General features: G+C 40.0%; 2 protein-coding genes across 2 annotated transcripts in view; one reads left to right on the plus strand and one right to left on the minus strand.

Moving 5' to 3' along the window:
• The window catches only part of FAIM2 (Fas apoptotic inhibitory molecule 2), a 149,651-nt gene that overhangs the window by 97,974 nt on the left and 31,454 nt on the right, over nucleotides 1-20,223 (minus strand). The window lies entirely within an intron of this gene.
• AQP2 (aquaporin 2) lies at nucleotides 1,500-18,970 on the plus strand (the record flags this gene model as incomplete). The annotated part of the gene is made up of 4 exons (XM_081316616.1): nucleotides 1,500-1,862; nucleotides 11,693-11,857; nucleotides 14,591-14,671; nucleotides 18,755-18,970. The coding sequence occupies 4 exons, from the start codon at nucleotides 1,500-1,502 to the stop codon at nucleotides 18,968-18,970; spliced, it is 825 nt and encodes a 274-aa protein (XP_081172742.1).

The following is a 20,223-nucleotide window of genomic DNA, read 5'->3' on the forward strand; positions in this document are numbered from 1 at the left end:
TATTGCCAGTGTGGAGCATTGCCCTGTAGGAAATTTGAAATACAATAGTAGTTGCTTGATGCCCTAGGCCACGGGTAGGCAACCTTGGCTCTTTTATGACTTGTGAACTTCAACTCCCAGAATTCCTGAGCCAGCCATGCTGAGGGAAAAGGGAGAGGTTTCCATGTTGAGCCATGCTGGCTCAGGAATTCTGGGAGCTGAAGTCCACAAGTCTTAAAGTTGTCAAGGCTGCATGCAGACCCCTGCCCTAGGCCATAGGCTCCAAGCAATCACATTTCTCCCATTCGAAGAATATTCAGATACAGAAGCTTATCATGCGCTGTTTGTGATGGGCTCCAGAAAGAAGAGGTTTTATTACAAAATTCCAAAAATGGACACTGACCTTGAAGGAGACATCCTAATCCTTCTTCTCCCTGCATCTATATGGGCAATGCAGGTTGTCCTTGATTTATGACAAAACTGAACCCAGAATTTAGGTTGCTAAGTGAGAAATTTGTTAAGTGAGTTCTGCCCCATTTTACGACTTTTCTTGCCACATTTGTTAAGTGAATCACTGCAGTTGTTAAATTAGTAACCCGGTTGTTAAGTGAATCTGGCTTGCCCCCGTTGACCTTGCTTGTCAGAACATCGCAAAAGCTGGTCACCTGACCCTGGAACACTGCAACCATCATAAATAAGAACCCGTTTCCAAGCATCTGTCTGTAAGTCATGTGACCAGGGAGATGCTGCAACCGTCATAAAAAATGGCCCTCAGTCATTTTTTTTCAGTGCCGTTGTTAACGTCAAATGGTCATTAAATGAGCTGTTGTAAGTCAAGCACTGTTGTAAGTCAAGTACCTGGACTTCCAGCTACATCAGACTGGAGAGAGATTATTGTTCCCCAGATTTCACCACTGCCTCCAGCATGGCCAGTGATGAGGGATACTGGGAGGTCTAAATAGCTGAAAGTACAGGATGCAAGAGAACAACTTTTGGACATTGTTTAGAAATTTCAGAGCCAAGCCAAAAAACAAACAAAATACCCCAATAGATTACTTGAAATAAATTCACATAAAAATTATGAGCTTAAAAAAAAGGAATGCAGAGGTCAAAAAGACAATGATAAAGAGGGGGAACCCTGCCAAATATGTTTGAAAGTATGAAATATAAAGGTTATGGTCAAGTAGGTAAGGAAAGACTAGCAAATGCTAATTTTTCAGTTTATTGGAGAAGGCAGAGTCTAAAACCTCCTCAACTGGAACAGGAATGAAAAAACATTAGATTTCCAGACTCCACCTCCATTTAAATAACTTTTACCTGCTCTGCAGGTAAAGGTACACACAGAGAGAGACACACATATATATACACACGTATATATACCCCTCTCTCTTTCTCTATGCCTATGTTGACACATACATACGGATTTTATCCCACCATCCTTCCAGGACGCAACATCATCACTGAAAAGGAAAAGTGTAACTACAGGTTTCAACCCAGTCTGATCTGTACAATTGCCATCCATGATGTGGGAACTCCGCTCTGTGGCCTTCACTCGAGCTATCCTTGCTGAGTTCCTAGCCACTCTCCTCTTCATCTTCTTCGGACTGGGCTCAGCTCTGAACTGGCCTGCTTCCCCGCCAAATGTCCTCCAGGTTTCCTTCGCATTTGGCTTGGCCATTGGTACCTTGGTTCAAGCAGTGGGTCATGTGAGTGGAGCTCATATTAACCCCGCAGTGACAATGGCCTGCCTGGTAGGTTCCCAAGTCTCCTTCCTCAGGGCCATCTTCTACATGGCAGCACAGATCCTAGGAGCTGTGACGGGGGCTGCCCTCCTGCATCAGATCACTCCACCTCATATCCGTGGCAGTTTGGCCATCAACAGGGTAAGGATTTTACTGTCTTTAAGAGTGGAAAGGCTGAAGGATTGCAGCTTTCGGGGTCATCACAACGTACCATAGGGAGTGTTTTGATACTCGCCATGCTAACTCAGTAATGTTTTATGTTGAATGATGGTGGGTTTCTTGAATTTCCCCCAACTTAACAGTTTCCACATGCAAAGCAGATACGCTTCTACTGAATTACAGCCCTCCCTTTAAGAAGCCTGGATAAAGGAAAGCAATGCTATTTCAAAAGAGCACGGGAATCTTCTTTTCTCTTACTGCTGATTTTTATTTTGCCTTTCTTCCAAACTTCAGCCACAGTTCTACTAGGACTGCAAAAATCTGGGCGATCCCTAAATGGTTGGAAAGTGTTGGAGCTTTTGGGATCACCCAGATTTTTACAGCTCCCTATCTACTTTATCTTCATATATTAGAAGTAGTTTCACTGGCCACTCATGATCTTCATAACTGGATGTGGGTGAGAGTGTGGGTCTTCCCATTAAAAATTGAAACTAACTTGGGGCAAGCCAATGATCCCTTCTATTATGTTATGGACTACAGCTCCTATGATCACTCCAAGTGACAGTGCAGGCTAGGACCTATATACATTATAATCCTATATCTCCAGAAGACACCAGGAGTCCTTCCCCTGCTCTAACTGCTTTGCACATCGGTTTCCTATTATTAAAATCTTCTAACCTGAGAGTACAATGTCAGTTTGAGGCTCTGAATTAAAATACAAGAATCTCAGTCCATAAATTTAGAATCTGTGCGTGAGCGGACTCTTGGGCTACATGTTCATACAAGAATTATTATCTGGTTTGCGGGGGGGGGGGGGCTCACGCCTTACAGCAGAGGAATGGACTAAGAACCTAATGTTTAGGACGTGTTAGAAATTAATTGTATCAGCAACAATTTTGCATTGCATTCAACTGTACAACAATTTGAGACTGGAAAGAACAGCCAATAAAGGGCATCCATGTAGGATCAAAGATTTAGACATGGAATGCTCTGCTTTCCAAGAAATATAATTTCAAGGATTCTTAGCTTTGTGGCTCTGTATTCTTGCAATTATTGTTAATCAAGAACAAGACTATGAAGTCAGTTACTATTCTTTGTACTCTATGCATGCAAAACTGAAGCACAATGATTGGCCCAAAGAAGAAGTGGATGGGATTTGGATTTTAACTTGATTGATCCAAGTCTAATGTTATGTAGGACCATCAGGCAGTTTGCTTATGGTTTACCACAGTATGTAATCCCAAACCAAGGTGGTTGGTAAAGAGTAATTTTTGATCTAATAGGATATGAATAATCAGCTATTGGACCAGCCCACCCTTCCCCCTAGCCTGCTGGATCTCCCCGTACTGAGCTCAGCTAACTGACACAGTTTTAACTAAACATGTTAGTAATGAAACATGAGCTTTCCTGTTACGTGGAATTCCATTAAACTAGTGGTGGAGATTTCAGGCTTGTAAGACTTTATTTTTTCATGAGAACTCTACTTTCCATTCTCTGGAACCTGATGCAGAATATGAGCACACCACTGGAAGATCTGAAATATGATGCTAGGATCATATCATCACAGAGAAAATCTATGTGATTGCTAAGAGTCAACACCTGACTTGATGGCACATAATCAATCAGACTTTTAGCAGCCTAAATTAGGAGAGGAAAGATGTCTTTCATTTTTCTAATTGCTAAGTCACCCTGAGTTCGGCATCCTTGCTGATTTATTGTTAATCATCCAGAAATCCACCAATAGATCTTCTCGATCAGTATCTAGATGTTAAAGATATATATGGATTCCATCACAACAAAAAGATGTAAGCTTTTACTACAGGTCTTTTCAACCCATTTTAGAGCAAGGTAGTTATTATAACTATATCTGGCGGGACCCAGAAGAAGGGCCTTCTTTGTGGTGGCTCCCTCACTCTGGAACATCATCCCTCCAGAAATTAGACTGGTCTCCAATCTAACACTATTTTGGAAGGCCCTGCAGATGTGGTTCTGCCAGTGGCCCTGTAGAACCCAGTGTGGGATGGAGCCCACTGGAAATGAATGTTTGTTGTCACTGGGGTGGGTACGGGTGGGTGGGAGGTTATTATTTTATTATTTTTATTTCTTTTATATTGTGTTTTTACATCCTGTAAGCCACCCTTGAGTCACCACGTGCAAGTAGGGGGCAATATAAATTTTCTAAATGAATAAATAAGGGCAAGTCCTATATATTTACCAATATGGATTCCAAATCTAACAATGGTCTTTGCGTGTTTCTAGCATTGGAAGCTTAATCCTTGCTTAACCTTTCTGGTTTCTATTTCTCCCACAAGGGCCATATCCTATTTAAGGGATTAGCAGTTTGTTTCCCTGTCATATTCCGGTTCCTCTGTGAAAGCAGTGCTAAGCCCAGGTTGCTATGCCTTGATGCTGGCATGACAAGTTGCTACCCGATTGCCAATTTATTTATTTATGTGTTTCTCCAGAAAAAGCAAGTCCTTCCTGATGCCACGTATTATTGCAAAGAATGGCACCTGACCAGCTTAAAGATTGCAGGTCCTCCCTTCTCATTGTAAATACCCATTTGCCCATTTCATAAGCTCCAAGGCCTGGTATCTTTTGACATGCTGTGGCAAATAGTAGAAGATCTACGTGGTCGATATAGTCATTATTTAAAGACATTCCCTGTGAGCCCATAATCCCCTATCTCCTCCCCACTTGGATGTGCTCTCCCAATTTACCAACACTGAAAGGTCTTTGCATACGCTGGATGAGGAGAAAAAAAAAGAGTTGCAGTCATATCTTTTTTATTTTCTTCTAATGCCTCCAGAGAGCCAGGATATTTCTTGGAAATAAGGGCACTTTGCAATGTGCTGACTTTTCCTTTATATATTTTTACAAATTGAAATAGTTTTAAACATTAAACCGGAAGGTCAAGAGCGTGACGGGGGGGGGCACCCTAGTGCCAAAGGGTGTCATGTTACCTATTTCTGAAATTGCTGATCATTAATAGAAAACTAGGATCATAATATAATAGATAATGTAATTATAATGGAAATATTATAAGACTATTGCCTCTGATCTCTTATTGTGCCTGGCTGAGGAATTCTGGGAGTTGAAGTCCATGAGTCATAAAAGGGCCGAGTTTTGAAGACCCCTGTGTTAGTGGATTACTTTGTTAGGACTTAGCAGGTGTGTGTGTGTGTGTGTGTTCTGCTTCTTTTAGATCTTCTCTTGGCTTTCAATACCATCAAACATGGAATATTTTTTGACTACTTGCAAGGGTTGGGGCCTGGGACATTGTGCTTTAGGGCAAGAAAATTCACTTCAGTGGCCTTTGATGTGTGGCATGCAACAGACTCTGACCCTCTTCTGTTAACGTTTCAGTAGCTGCATAAAGCTAATGGGAGAGGTCATCTGTTACTTTGGATTGGTATCAATAATATGTTCATGACACCCAATTATACATTGCTACTCTGGCCCACATTCATAACGGATAATGAAGGTTTTGTCCAAGTGTTTAGAGGCTGTTAGGACCTGGATAGGAAGAAGCTGATGGAGTTAAATCCATGCAAGGCAGAATTGCTGGTTATGCATTGAAGGTTTTTGTGGACTCCAGAGATATATCTTGAAGGGATGGCATTGCCTCTGAAGTCTGTGATTTGGGGGGTTCCTCCTGAATTCATGGCTACCGCTGAGTGGGCAGATACATATTGTGAACAGGAGGCTGTTTTCCCAACTCTAGCTAGTGTACCAGTTACAGCAGGGGTCTTCAAACTTGGCCCTTTTAGGACTTGTGGACTAACTCCAAGAATTTCTCAGCCAGGCACACTGGCTGAGGAATTCTGAAAGCTGAAGTCAACAAGTCCTTAAAGGGCCAAGTCTGAAGACCCCTGAGTTACAGTCTGGAGCAGGAGGAGCTAGCAACTGCAATTCATGCTGTCATCACTACCTGGCTGATGCATTGCAATGCACTCTGTGGAGACCATTGAGAAACTGTAATTGCAGTATCCCTTGTGCTAACTGGTACAGGATAACATAAAATACCTGCACTGGTTACAGGTACTTCCCTGGGTGCAATTTAAAGGGGTTATTTAGGAAGCCCTATATGGCTTGTTGCTGAAGACCACCTCCATCAACCAGATTTGTCCCATCCAATATAAGCAACTTGGGGAAAATGCTGGTACAGTAGTTCCCTCCTACAAGGAGATCAGGATTGATGAAGCTGGGAGCTTTTCTGTAAGTGTCTCCATATTGTATAGTAACTAACTGCAAGGAACCAGGTTTGCCCTGATCCTGTTGGTTAGAAGCAGGTTAAGCTGCCATTATTCTGGAAACCCTTTTTAGTTAGTTAAATCAGTTCCACTTTAAAGATAATTTTAAATAATTATGTGATCCACCTTGAAGCAATGGTGGGATTCAAATATGTGAAAAACCAATTCTGTGTGTGGATGCCGCTTCCAGAAGTCCATTCTGGGCCTGGACAACAAAAAATTAGCTACTGTTTTTGCTGAAGTGGTGTGAACCAGCTGAATCCCACCACTGCCTTGAAGGTAATTGAAAATATTTTAATGGTTCTATTTATTATCATAATATTGTATTATGGATGTTTTTGTTTATAAACTATTATGGATGTTTTTGTTTATAAACTAATCTAGTTAATTAAAATTCCTTGTGTTGTTAAGAAGTGAAGATATCCAACGATATCTAATGTATTACTAGTGTTTGAGGAAGAGGTTGAAAAAGGTTGTATTAATCAACATGAAAATCATTTGTACTGCTAGCTTGACTTTTTAACTTTGTTGACTTGGAATTCTGGGAACATTCCAATTTATGTATACCGGTTTGCGAAAGGCCAATAAGGCAGTTTACTCTAATACAATTACTAAGATAATTTATTGGAGCTGTCTGCAAGAAGACTCCATAGGACATATAGCTCAGGAATAATTTACAAGCCTCTGGAGACATGTGTTGACTATTAAGGCATCCTCCAAGAACCATTAAAGTAGTTGCCTATTGGGAATTAACTTAATCCATAATTGTTGGTGATTTTACAAGAGGCAAGCTGGAGAAGAACAGGAATGCTTGCATATTTCTAATTGTATACAATTAGGTTTTACAAGTGTAATCTACATGCACATTCAGTTAGGTAACCTGATGGCCATTCTTCAGAGTTGAGATAGTCCCCTCTGCCATTTTTTACTTTATCAGCTGAACTTTTATTTGCCAAAATCTTATGTAAGATATAGCAGAATAGATCTCTGCCACAGGGCAAGAGACTGATTGGTAATGCCAGTAGCAATAATGTAACAATAATCAGATTTTTATCTGCACTTAAATGCAAATAAATGCACTTAAATGACTGAACACAATAAAAAGACCTATTTGGATACTGACCCTTTTTTAAAATCTGGCTGGTCAAATGTACACTAGACCTAGACCTGATTGGCAAAGAGATATGGGAATAATTCAAACTTAGCTCTCAGGATCCCTTAATATTGCAGCTAAACAACTAGGTTATTTGACCTGAGTTTTGAGAATATTCTTCATTTGGTATAGTCTCAATCAAGCAACAAAAATATATAACTACTTGAGTGCCTCTTTGGTGACTAGGTAAAGTTAGTTGATTCTGTTGTGACTTTTTGTTGACTCTTTGGAAATGTATTTTAACTTACTGGCATTAACAAAAGGAAAAGATCATGATACTACTGTGGTGAGAAACTATGAAAATAAATGCATTTAACTGTTATATTTGGTTCATTCCCTCTGTTGTGTCAATACAACACAAAATCCAGATCTTCATCTTAAGACTCTCAAGGAATTGTTTTACCCTGGGATCCTTAACTTGGAGCCTATGGACACCAGCATTTCCTAGTGCCTGGTTGTTGTTGTTTTTTCCTGAAAAAAGGGGGAGGGGATTGCATGGTATAGTGCAAAATGATAACTTCCAGAATCAATTTTATTTCCAGAATCCTCATAGTGCTGCTCCTTACATAAACTTTGGAGATATTTGTAGAGAATATAACTGGTAGGGAGTTATATGCAAAAGGCAAAAGATATTATAAATAGACCTGATACGTAGATATGTGGGATGCCCTCCTCCATTTGCCTCTTCATAAGTAAATATACTACACTGAAATTAATCACACCCACCATGTCAGCTTTTCGATGAAAGCTGTCATAGCACCATTTCAACATTCATGTGCTCCTCAGTCAAACAAGTTTTTTTTTTTAAAAAAGAAGCATGCAGCTTTGAAAAGCCTACCAACGGGAAATGCCTATCAAGCTAGATCACCGTGTTGAGAAAAAAAGATGTTGATGTGATGTCCTGGGTTGCCTTTTCTTCCCCATGGGCTTTGTTTACGTGCCCAATGAGATTCTGACTCAACCACAGGAACTGCACCTGAAGGAGGAAGAGAAATGTTCCTTGAAAGCATGAATTATGCATACATCTCTTAGGCAAGAAAACTGTATCTGACCAACTGGTTTTTGTTATGCATTCCTGGATCAGGGCAACCACAGGGAGGATTTAAAAAGTTAAGATGATAGGCATGACTAGGCAATCAAAGGCCAACCTCTTTTAATGTGCATGCAAAGGTAGGGTTTTAATTGCAGTCACACTCACCATCTTAGCTTTTTACCGTCCTGCGGATACCTCTGCAACAGACCCTGCATTTTAAAAACTCTTCAGTAATGTTTTCTGTAGATAACAAAGTTTCGGCCTATAGATAACTCTTAATAGAAAGTCACAAGCCATTTGGAAAGGCAAAATTGGAGCATGCACAATTTTTTTTTCATGGCCCACAGCCTAACTCTGAATGCAAGAGACCAGTTGAGCTTTCAAGTTAGAGTTATTTGTCTCTCCCTCATAGCCTGAACTTCTGGTGAGAAAGCTGCTTTGCTCCACGGAGAAAAGGGTGTTAAAAAGAGGGAAATTGTGACATCCAAGAGGGAATTGGTATCCCACCCATGTTTAGCTCTTGACAAACTTACTGATAACTTTGGCCCATGTACCAAGAGATAATAATAATAATAATAATAATAATAATAATAATAATAATAATAATAATAATAATAATAATAATAATAAGAAGAAGAAGAAGAAGAAGAAGAAGAAGAAGAAGAAGAAGAAGAAGAAGAAGAAGAAGAAGAAGAAGAAGAAGAAGAAGAAGAAGAAGAAGTTGGAAGGGACCTCGGAGGTCATCTAGTCCAACCCCCTGCTCAGGCAGGAAACCCTATACCATTTCAGGCAAATGGCTATCCAGTCTCTTCTTAAAAACCTACAGTGTTGGAGCATTCACAACTTCTGGAGGCAGGTTGTTCCACTGGTTAATTGTTCTAACTGTCAGGAAGTTTCTCCTTAGTTCTAGGTTGCTTCTCTCCTTTAGTTTCCATCCGTTGCTTCTTGTCCTGCCTTCCGGTGCTTTGGAGAATAGCTTGGCTCCCTCTTCTTTGTGATTATCCTTTAAGATAATCTTAAAGGAATGTAGCCCCTGAGAAAAATAGAGATAATTTTTCCACAAACTCCCTAATAAAGGAGATTCATTTACTGCAATGCATCTGTGAGGCTACTTCCTTCAATGATCAAGCAGATGGGAGTTACAACAAAGCCCAGATGCAGGTCACAACTCAGCAAGTCAAATATGATCAAACACAATCTCTGAACCTCCAAAGATAAACTAAGACTGGCCTCTTTGCTGTGTGCTAGGCAGGGTACTAAAAATCAAGATCTTGAAGTATATATAACCACCACTCAGAGTAGATTAATCAACTGCATTCAGATTGACAGATCATAGATTTCATGGGCTTGCATTATGGAGCCACATCTATGGACCCACGTCAATCATCCAGGTCATGTTTGTCCCAAAGGTGCTGTTCAAAAGGCAACTGGACTTTCTTGCATTTTTTCCTTGAAAAAACAACAACTGTGAATGAATTTTCCTTGGGGTTTTTTTCCCTTGAGAACAGCATCTTTGGGACATTATGGCATCACCATTTCCATGCAGGCCAAGTGTGATTCTGTCAAACATCAGATTGTTCCAGGATTCCAATGGATATATTCAGTTGTTTAGATATGTCAAAGATAAAAATCTCTGCCATTACTGGAACGCTACTTCCCCAATGGCATAGATCCAGTCAAAGGTGATCAAAATCCAGTTGGAATGGCAAAACCACCACAACAAATAATAGTGATCTTATCTGTTCAGTTCATTCAATTATTTTTCCTCAGGAAAGTCATTGGGTATTGAATCAATGACAGTGAGATACTGTACTATTGTAATGGAAATAGAAAACCTGGTAAATACATGGCAGCCCATTTTGCTGATGGGTGTGTCATCCTCTTTGGGGATCAATTCCCTATTAACATTTTAGGAGGCCAAAAAATAAAAATTTACTCTCAATCATTTCAGTAAGTCATTAGGACAATGTTAACATATCCACATCAGTGATGGGATTCAGCTGGTTCACACCACTTTGGCAGAACTGGTAGCTAATTTTTTGTTGCGCAGGCCCAGAACTGACTTCCAGAAGCAGCATCCACAGAGAGAATTGCTTGTTCACATATTTGAATCCCACCACTGATCCACATCTATTGACATTGATACATAGCCCAAAGGTAGTGGCCATATACAGTCTGCCATCTCCATTTTTACTAAGAAAACATTACCCATATGACTCATCCAGGAGCATGGAAAATGCGCAGCCACCAAAGTGCTGGTCGGCAGGAAATGTCAACCCCAACAGCAGACAAGAAAAAAAGATGACACTGGATTGAATTTTCAGATTGTTATGGTGATTCTAACAATCTATTTAGTTTGTTTGTTTATGAGGGAGGGGAGCAGATTTTCTGTTCTTCAAGTATACATTTTTAGTACATATGTTGTACATCAAATTCCATTCATTTCAGGCTGGTCACTTACCCTTCTTAGTATATCTGATTCATCAATGGAAGGTATAGGTTATTTTTACATCTCTAATGAGGCTAAGGAGCTGAAAGAAAATGAAACTGCATGCCTTTCCCCTCTTCTTGTATTCCATTTTACCCATCTACAATATATAAATACAATGCTCAGATTATTGGTGAACAAAGGCCCCAGCAGTAGTTTGTTAAAGTCTTAACATTTCAGCAAAAATTTAACAATGAGATGCAACTGAAAAGCATGCTATGGATTCTGCCAGCCAAAGGACGTCACCTTGTGGGACCTTCGAAGGATGCCTTTTCTGTTGCAGAGGCTGATTTTTGGAACACAATTCTCCCCATGGTTAAATTGCTGTTTTTAAAAAGGCTCTAAAGGATTGGAGGTGATCCTAGGCATGTGGGTTAGAATGGTAGTGAGAGCTCATCATGTGGTTATGATTTGATTTGTGGTGACCATTTGAAAGCTGTATGCAATGAAATTTTATTTTGATTTATGCTGATTGGTGTACATTCAAAGTGACAATAAAGTTGTTGTTGTTGTTGTTGTTGTTGTTGTTGTTGTTGTTATTATTATTATTATTATTATTATTATTATTATTATTATTATTATTATTATTATTATTATTAATCTTGGCTTGGTTCCTCACCTGCTTTTTTAGGTTTTGTATTAAGCTCTTCTGTTTTTTAAAAATGTTGTAAGCCATCCAGAATCACAGTTGTGAGATAGGCTTTTATATATATATGCTGAAGAAATAAACACGTCATATAAATGAATAAACAAATCCAGTTTTTAAATAACACAGTACTGGGTTTAACATATTAAATTCTGAAGAGGGTTTAAAAAGTCTTTCAGCTGTCATAAAAGCAACTGATTTCAGAAAGGGAATTTTAATTTTCTTCTGTTTTCTTCTAGGTGCAAAATAACTCAACATCAGGACAAGCTGTCGCCATGGAGATTTTCCTCACTTTTCAATTGGTTCTGTGCATTTTTGCCTCCACTGATGATCATAGGACCGACAACCTAGGATCCCCAGCTTTGTCTATTGGTTTCTCTGTCATCCTGGGTCACCTCATTGGGGTGCGTAATTAATTTTGCTGTGCAAAATTAAGCAAGGATGTTAAATTGAAATTTAATAAAGTTTGGGGGCATGGAAGGTAATATTGACAATGAAACTCAAATTTTGGAGGTGAAGGAATGGCCCTTTCAGGTGAAGTTTCTCGTGGCTAAAAATCAGAGCAATTTTCTATGGATTCAGCACATATCTACTCATTGAATCCTGATTCAATGGGTTTGGGCTGCACATAGTTGCAGCTGCCTCTCCCTCCTTTTCTAGATATAACTAATCTGAGGTCATATTATTAAGAGGATGTTATCATCAATTGGGATTCAATCATCCTTAGCTACTTGCTGAGATCTACAAGTGATTGCATTTAATAGTTCAGTGTATCAATCTGTTTAGTGGTACTCATAATGGCTGCCCTTGTTAATATATTGTCATAAGCCAATCCCAGTGATAAAATGTGGCTTTTTGCTTGCACGAAAGGGCTTCCTTCCTCCTTTCCCAATTCTGCTCAATTACAGGCAGTCCTCAACTTATGACCACAATTGAGCCCAAAAGGTCTAATGATAAGCAACACAGCAAGAGAGCTGTTAAGTGAGTTTTGCCTCATTTCATAACCTTTCTTGCCCCAGTTGTTAAATGAATCACTTCAGTTGTTAGTAACATGGTTGTTCAATGAATCTGGCTTCTCCACTGGCTTTGCTTGTCAAAGCCTTGGTGGAGCAGTGGGCTGATGCCTCCTTAAGTAACACCAGCTGCCTGCAATTAGTGCAGGTTCGCATCCCACCAGGCTCAAGGTTGACTCAGCCTTCCATCCTTCCGAGGTAGGTAAAATGAGGACCCAGATTGTTGGGGGCAATTAAGCTGACTTTGTAATAATGCCGCTTGGGGTGTGTGTGAAAGCCCTCATAAGCAGGCATATACATAGAATGAAGGCTACTGCTAAGCTTGTAAGCTGCCCTGAGTCTTCGGAGAAGGGTGGGATATAAATGGAATTTTAAAAAAAAAGATCGCAAAAGGTGATCACATGAACCCAGGACACTGCAACCATCATAAATAGGAACCAGTTGCCAAACATCTGAATTTTGATCACATGCCCACGGGGATGCTGCAATAGTCATGTGAAAAATGAATAAAGTTACTTTTTTCAATGCCATTGTAACTCTGAACAGTCGCTATATGAATGGATAAGTCAAGGACAACCTGTACTTTCAAAATAATGCCCATGAAGATTACTTCAGTCCTCTGCAACAGATTTTGTAGACATAGAAATGGCTGCAAGGAAGGATATTGTCTTCTCCTTATTTTACCAAAAAGTGTCCCATTGGATATCGAGGCTATTGCTACCCTGGCTTTATTGCCAGCGGGAGCCATGGTGCAGTGGTTAGAATGTAGTATTGCAGGCTGGGTTTGCATTCCCACTGCCAGGACTGGCTCAACGTTGACTCTTAGCCTTTCATCCTTCTGGGGGCAGTAAAATGAGGACCCAGATTTGGGGGGGCAATATGCTGACTCTGGAAACAGCTTAAGAGACTGCTATAAAGCACTATGAAGTGGTATATAAGTCTAAGTGCTATTGTTATTTATAGCAAGAATGACAAGTCTAATGGAACATGATTTTCTGTTGAAAAAACAGTAGAGTAAATGTTGGTTTTAATAGAAGCATGCAAGCTTTTTTTTTTAAAAAAAAGACCCCATGTTGAGATTCAGAGATATCCATATAATTACCCGGCATAAAACATCTGGTTCATAGCTAGGCCAGTTATTCAGGTATATGTTATTTTTTTTTATTTCAATCCTGTCCTTTTGATTCGACCTTTTTTTTCCTGATTATTTTGGCTCTTCTTGAAATCTAAAACTTTCTTATCCTCTCCAAAGTTTTACTCAACCTTGATTTTCATTCTTCCTCATTTTCTGCTGATAGCCCAGTCTCAGTGACGCTTTGGACACATATTTACACGGTCTTTCTTACCGTTTAGCCAGTTTTCATTAAAGCCATTATGCTGTATTAAACTGTTATTTAAGGTCTTCAAATTATTTGCTTAATCAGAATATATCACTGCTATTTTCTTCTCAGGAAAAACAAATAAGGGAAAAGAAAACTGCCGAAAGATCTGGCCACATACATTAATTTACCTAATGCTTTAGAGCGATATACATGGATTTTCTCTCTCATTTTTATTAGAAATCCTGTTATATAAAACTGTGCAATAAATCAGCAGTCCAACAAGATGTTTCCATCAGTTTCAAGGTTGAATTGAGATTTGAACCTGGATTTTCCCATAAAGAATCAAAGTATATGTTGAAAGGTATCTTGAAGATTGTCTAATCCAATCTCTTTCTCCTACAAACTACACGTGCATGTACACGCATACACACACACACACACACACACACACCAGGCAGTGTGATATAGCAGTTAAGGTGCAGAGTATAAGCATGAAAACTCTGAGAGAGATGGGCAGTAGAAAAATGTGAAAAATAAATAAATAAAACTCAGACTGTAGTCCACTCTGAAGCAGGGAAGCTGGCTGGATGTCATTGAACCAATCACTCTGTCAGCCCTAGATTTGGCAGACAAAACACACACACGCACACACACACACACACACACACACATACAAACACACACATCAACTTATAGCAGATCAGCAGATGAGATTATGTTCTGTAACCTTCAGTAATAGCCTTCATCCAGCCTCCACCTTTCATCATATATATCATTAATTTCACCCTACTTTTCTACCTAGATCTACTACACCGGCTGTTCCATGAATCCTGCTAGATCTTTTGCCCCTGCTGTGATTCTTGGTGAATTTGACGACCACTGGGTAAGATACCTGGCCAACCTTTCTCTACTGGGTTCTGTGGAAGGGGTTCTGCTGGAGATCCCAATTTAAAAAACAAAACCAAAAAAAAAAATAAAAAAAAACTTTACACACTAGCGCTTGCAAGGAAGGGAATGTCTACTCACCACAACTCAGATGCTAGTCTGCCATTTTGTTATGGTAACCTTTGAAAACATAGATGGCGTATGTTAGAAATGAAATGAATGCATTGTGAAGCTATCACATTTTTGGGGGTGATTTTTATGCAAGAGTTCCAACAAACCCAAACATTATTTCAAAGTTTTCTCCAGTGTAAGAAGGTTGAGAAAGGCTACTCCAGATAATCTACAGTTGCAGCAGACCACTAAAGAGGGATAGCAATGTTTGGGGATTTGTGAATCTTAGGGGTCTCAACCATTGGGGACATACCATCATCCATATAAGCAAGCATCTTCATTAACTTGATCATTGACAGAATCACATATTTGCATATCGCCTTTCTGCCTCTCACATGTAGAAAGACAGATATTCTCTGACTTCTTGTGAAAGAAGCCAAACTTGTATCTTCTCCTCCCTCAGTATTTTTTAAATGGGCAACTGCATTTTCTCTCTTCCTATTCATGACAGGGGGGGACATTTTTTGCTAAAATTGGTTCGATGAAAGGGGATAGAAAGATTTCCTGTCCCAAAATATCCTTACTAGGATGGCTGAGTCTCAGAGAAACTATGAAAGAAGAGCCAGGCCTTAGAGACCAAAGCTGAAGACTCCACACAACCCATGTCCTTGCACTACCCAAGTGTGACCAAGAATTCAATAAATAAAAGTCTTTTCTGCCCTTCTTTTCACAACATGGATGTGATCCCTCAGAGTATTGTCTCCCTCTTCTCTGACTCACATCCATGTGTCAATACAAGTGAGGAGCAGGATAGGAAGATAAGGAAGGGACACCACAATATCAGAAGGCTACCAAGATCTCTTAGAGTTGAAGTTTGTCCTGGTTTGTTCATGCCTGTGCATAGGAATTATTGAAAAGAAAGGGATGGATGCCATATACACAAGGCAAAAAGCAAGGTACACGAAAACAAGATGAAACCATCTCCTTTGGCCATCTGGCCCTGTCCATTTCTTCTAGCAGCACAAGGTGTCTCTCTGTATTCCTGTGATTAATTAGGAGCATCACCTTACGAGAAGGAGACAGCTATTAGAAATCAGTGCTGTTTATGAAGCAGAGATGCTACCTGGGAATGCCAGGTGCACCCTAAACGGTGCAGTACTGTTACATGCAGACCGACTGCGACTTCCAAATGTTCTTCAAGGACAGCCCCATTTAGATTACATTACAATAGTCAAAGTGGGAAGGGGTTAAGACCTGAATGATTGAGGGCAGAGCCTCCCCTTCCAAGAACAGCTGCAATTGGCACAAACATTTTTAATGAGAGGAAGTTTCAATGGTATGGCAATGGATTAAAACCTCATTCCAGCTCTACATGAACATTTCAGGCTCTTGTTTCAACCAGTTTCAGGCCAATTTGTTACTGGACCTGACTTTGGTTTCTTGTTTTGTGTTTTTGGAGACTTTATATTCAGTGAAGTGAAAGAATGAAGGAAGCAAAATCCTCTGGCAGTTGTCCATGAATTCTTTAACTCCCCATCAGAGGAACTATACTGTTAGCATCTTTGTTCTGTTGCCTTAGCTTGGGAGGTATATAATAACTCAGCACTGAGTTACGGGCCAGGTGGAAAGAAGACCAGAAAAATGGATTTACAATGACTGATGAAAATTTGATAAAGCAAATTAGAAATCAGGGACCAGCACATATCAAACGGATATATCTTGCATTGATAGAGATTGACTCAGAAACAGAGCTTGTTAAGGACTGTATGATAAAATGGGCCCAAAACATCCAGGAAGTTATCACAATGGACACGTGGGAAAAGATTTGGGTGAGGAACGTGAAATTTACTCAAGCTCAAAATCTAAGAGAGAACTTTTACAAAATGTTTTATAGATGGCATTTAGATCCTAAAAAGCTTGCAAGTATGTATCCGAATTATCAGCCTAAATGTTGGAGGTGCGGTGATGAAGATGCAACATATTTTCACATATGGTGGACATGTAAGAAGGTTAAGGCTTTTTGGATAAAAGTCTGGTGGAATATGCAGAAGATTTTTAAACAGAGGATAAAGTTTTGTCCGCAACTTTTTTTGTTGGGAATAATTGCAGACGCTACAGTTGTGGACACCAAGCTGATGTTGAACTTAATCACGGCGGCAAGACTTTTGATAGGCCAATATTGGAAGAAAGAGGAACTGCCGACTATAGAAGAGTGGACTTTAAAGGTTTCTGTTGTGACTCAGGGCCAGCCTGTGGGTCCGGCAGCCGGCTCAGATGTCTCGGATGACTCAGATGAGGGGGAGGAGGAGTGTGTGGAAGACGAACCAGCTGATGATGGTTTGGAGGCTTCGCAGAGCCCCCAGCCGGGGCCCTCTTCTCAGCTGCGTGAGCCCGATAGTGCGGAGGATGATGACCCACAGCTGGCCCTGTTCAAGGACGCCCGACGCAGGAGGCAGTCGAGCAGGAACAAACAGAGAAAGGCTGTGGGACTCCTCGGGAGGAGGCACAGGGAGGCCACGCCCTGATCTCTAAATAAAAGGAGTGTTTGGGGAAGGGCTGGTTGCTGAAAGCAACCCTTCCGTTTGAGGATTCAAGTTCCAGTGTTTTTGTTTCTTGTTCTGTTGTTTGAGTAATAAATCTTGGCAGACGCTTTCCAGCCTCAGACGCTCTCCAGTCTCTACTGTTTGAACAGGGGTTTGCCTTATTGCAAGGCCGGTAGCAGGCTGGTTCAGAACAGTTTCAGACCTGGCAGAGATGGCGAAGATTTCGGCCTATTTGAAAGATCATTCGCAAGAACGCTATATTATGGAATGGACAAAATGGATTGAGTTTATCCAGAACAAGTATAGGGTTAAGAAGTTTTATGTAGCATTTGAATAAGTCTTCTTTCGTTTTTTTTCTTTTCTTATCTTAGTTTCTTTTTATACATATTCAATATTATTAAGGCTTGTTTTATCCTTTATAAGCTAGAGAGTGATGGATTTTAGAGTTTATAGTTGTTAGTATATGATTGTTTATGATTGCTTTTTATATATATACCTTGTATTTAGCTCTGGGAAGTCGGGGGGGGGGAGGAGGGGAGGGGGGGAGGTAGGGGGGGGAGGAGGGAGGGGGAAGGGGGGATTCTTAAAGGAAAATTGTATTTTAAAACTTTTCAATAAAAAAAAATAACTCAGCACTGACATCTGAATAATAGGAAATAATACCTTGTTTGATTTTCCACTAATATATTGGATGCATTTTGGCACTGTAGACTTTGCAGAGAAATATTCATAACTGATTTCTTTGACGAGAAATTTTCTGATAATTGTACGAAGCTTCTTGGATTGAAAACAGATAGAAAACCATTGAGATGGACCGTATACTGATTCCAGAATTAACATATATTAAGGATTAACTGGTAATCATTAGTTTAGCTGCCACACTGTCACTAAGAGCTGAATTATGAGCAGAAGGATCTCTGGCTGTTATTGATTGGCCTACTCAAATCTAAGGACAAGCAGAAGGATCTAGGAGTCAAAGAAGAAGGAATTCCAGATGCAAGGATCACAGTTATCAGGAGCGTTACAAAATGGCTTTATGAATGCTGGAGAACCCTAGGAAGACAAGTGATTTATAGAAATAAGTAGAAAGGAAGAAGGAGGCTTTCAAAAGGAGAAGGCAAAAAAGGGTAGTACAGTAGATGAAAAAGAATCACCAAATTCATTAATTGACTCTTGAGGCCAGAACTCCTAACATATGGGGAGGCGTGATGAGGAAGGAAGCAGTCTGCAATTCCTCTCCTGCCTTCCCCAATAAATTATTTGAATTCTGTTTTAATGAAATTCTTCCTCTCCACAGGGAAAAAATGTAGACGAAATGGTGATGTTTAACTTAAATCTACCAATTGTCTTTTGGCTGTGTGTTACCCAAAGAGGAACGTTGAGTCTGCCAGCTTCTAAGTCTCTTATGTTCTCATTTCCATGCACAGGTCTTCTGGCTGGGTCCCATGGTTGGAGCAGTGATGGCTTCCTTGCTCTACAATTATGTTCTCTTCCCTCATAGGAAGACTCTGTCAGAGAGGCTAGCAATCTTCAAAGGCTACGAGCCAGAAGAAGACTGGGAGGAGCGGGAAGTTCGCAGGAGGCAGTCAGTGGAGCTGCATTCTCCCCAGACTTTGCCTCGGGGAGTGATGGAAAAAGTCTAAACCAGCCCTGATAGCCAATAAAAGGAGCGGGTCATAGCTAACCATGAGCCAAATATACATCCATATATGCTACAGATACAGTGTGTGTATTAAGCTCTTCCTGGATCAGAATGGATGTTCCTCTGTTATAGACATCCAAATGTGTATCCATTTTCTCCTCAAATTGTAAAAATGTCCCTTTTGCTCTCAAGGATGCTCTTAAAGATCTTTAAAGCAGTTGTTGTAGATCCAAAGGAGCACCTAGCAGCAATGTGGTACATGATGATGAAAGCATTCAGGGACTGTTTTTACTTCTCTGGTTCAAGCTAGCTAAATTTCACATGAGTTTTCTAGAACTCCGCATGAAGAACTCTGGAAATTCTCTACCTCCTTCCCTCTGTCATCTGTCTATCTAGTTTGGGAATGTTGTACCCTCCAGGCACTGCAATTGCACTTTTTGGAGGTAATAATGGTATCCAGAATGATGGCCTGGAAAAATTAGGAAATAGAAACTTACACTCCTAGGTCTGTATACTTCTAAACAGATTGCACTGGCATTATTTATTTCAAAGCGTGCAAGCTTACACGGTAGCTTTAGGTTGCCATTCTAAATATACTCCCTAAAGAGTGAAGCCCATGGAATAAAATAGGATTTGAGTAAGCACGCATAGCATTATTCTGCCCATCTCATAAAAGGCAACCGCATCATTTTGCTCCTGGTCCAGTTTTTCACGATGCACACAATGGTTCCTTTCTCTATGGTTTTATATGTTTTATTAAAATACAGTGTAGTGCTTATGCTGAAGTTTAGATCAAACAAAGATTGGAGATCTTGAAATCAGATCTACTTGTTGCTGCCACATTCTTTTTTTTTTCTTTAAATCAAAGGCGTTTGTTACTAACTTCCTATATATCATTGCAGGGGTTTTTTTTAATCCAGGCTTTCTTAAATTACAACTTCATTAATTCTTTCAAACGATGGGAGGGCATCCATTTGCAAAAATCAAAGGGAAGAAACAAGCCCTGGCTAAATTAAGCCTTGACTACCTTTCCCTGTATTGTTCTACAGAAAGCAACTTGTGAATTCATGTTAAATAGTTTATTAAGCAAGATTTGTTTTCCATTGCTGTACATGTTGTATTCGTGTTGTATTCATTTTGCAAAGCTTGAAGCATGTTGCCTTGGATCATTTTTCCATTCAATGGGGAGCAGGGTGGGTATGTTTTAGTCAAAGCAGCAACTGCATATCTCTCTCTCTCTCTCTCTCTCTCTCT

This window comes from Vipera berus, assembly GCF_964194415.1.
Source record: "Vipera berus genome assembly, chromosome: 2".
Classification (NCBI taxonomy): domain Eukaryota; kingdom Metazoa; phylum Chordata; class Lepidosauria; order Squamata; family Viperidae; genus Vipera; species Vipera berus.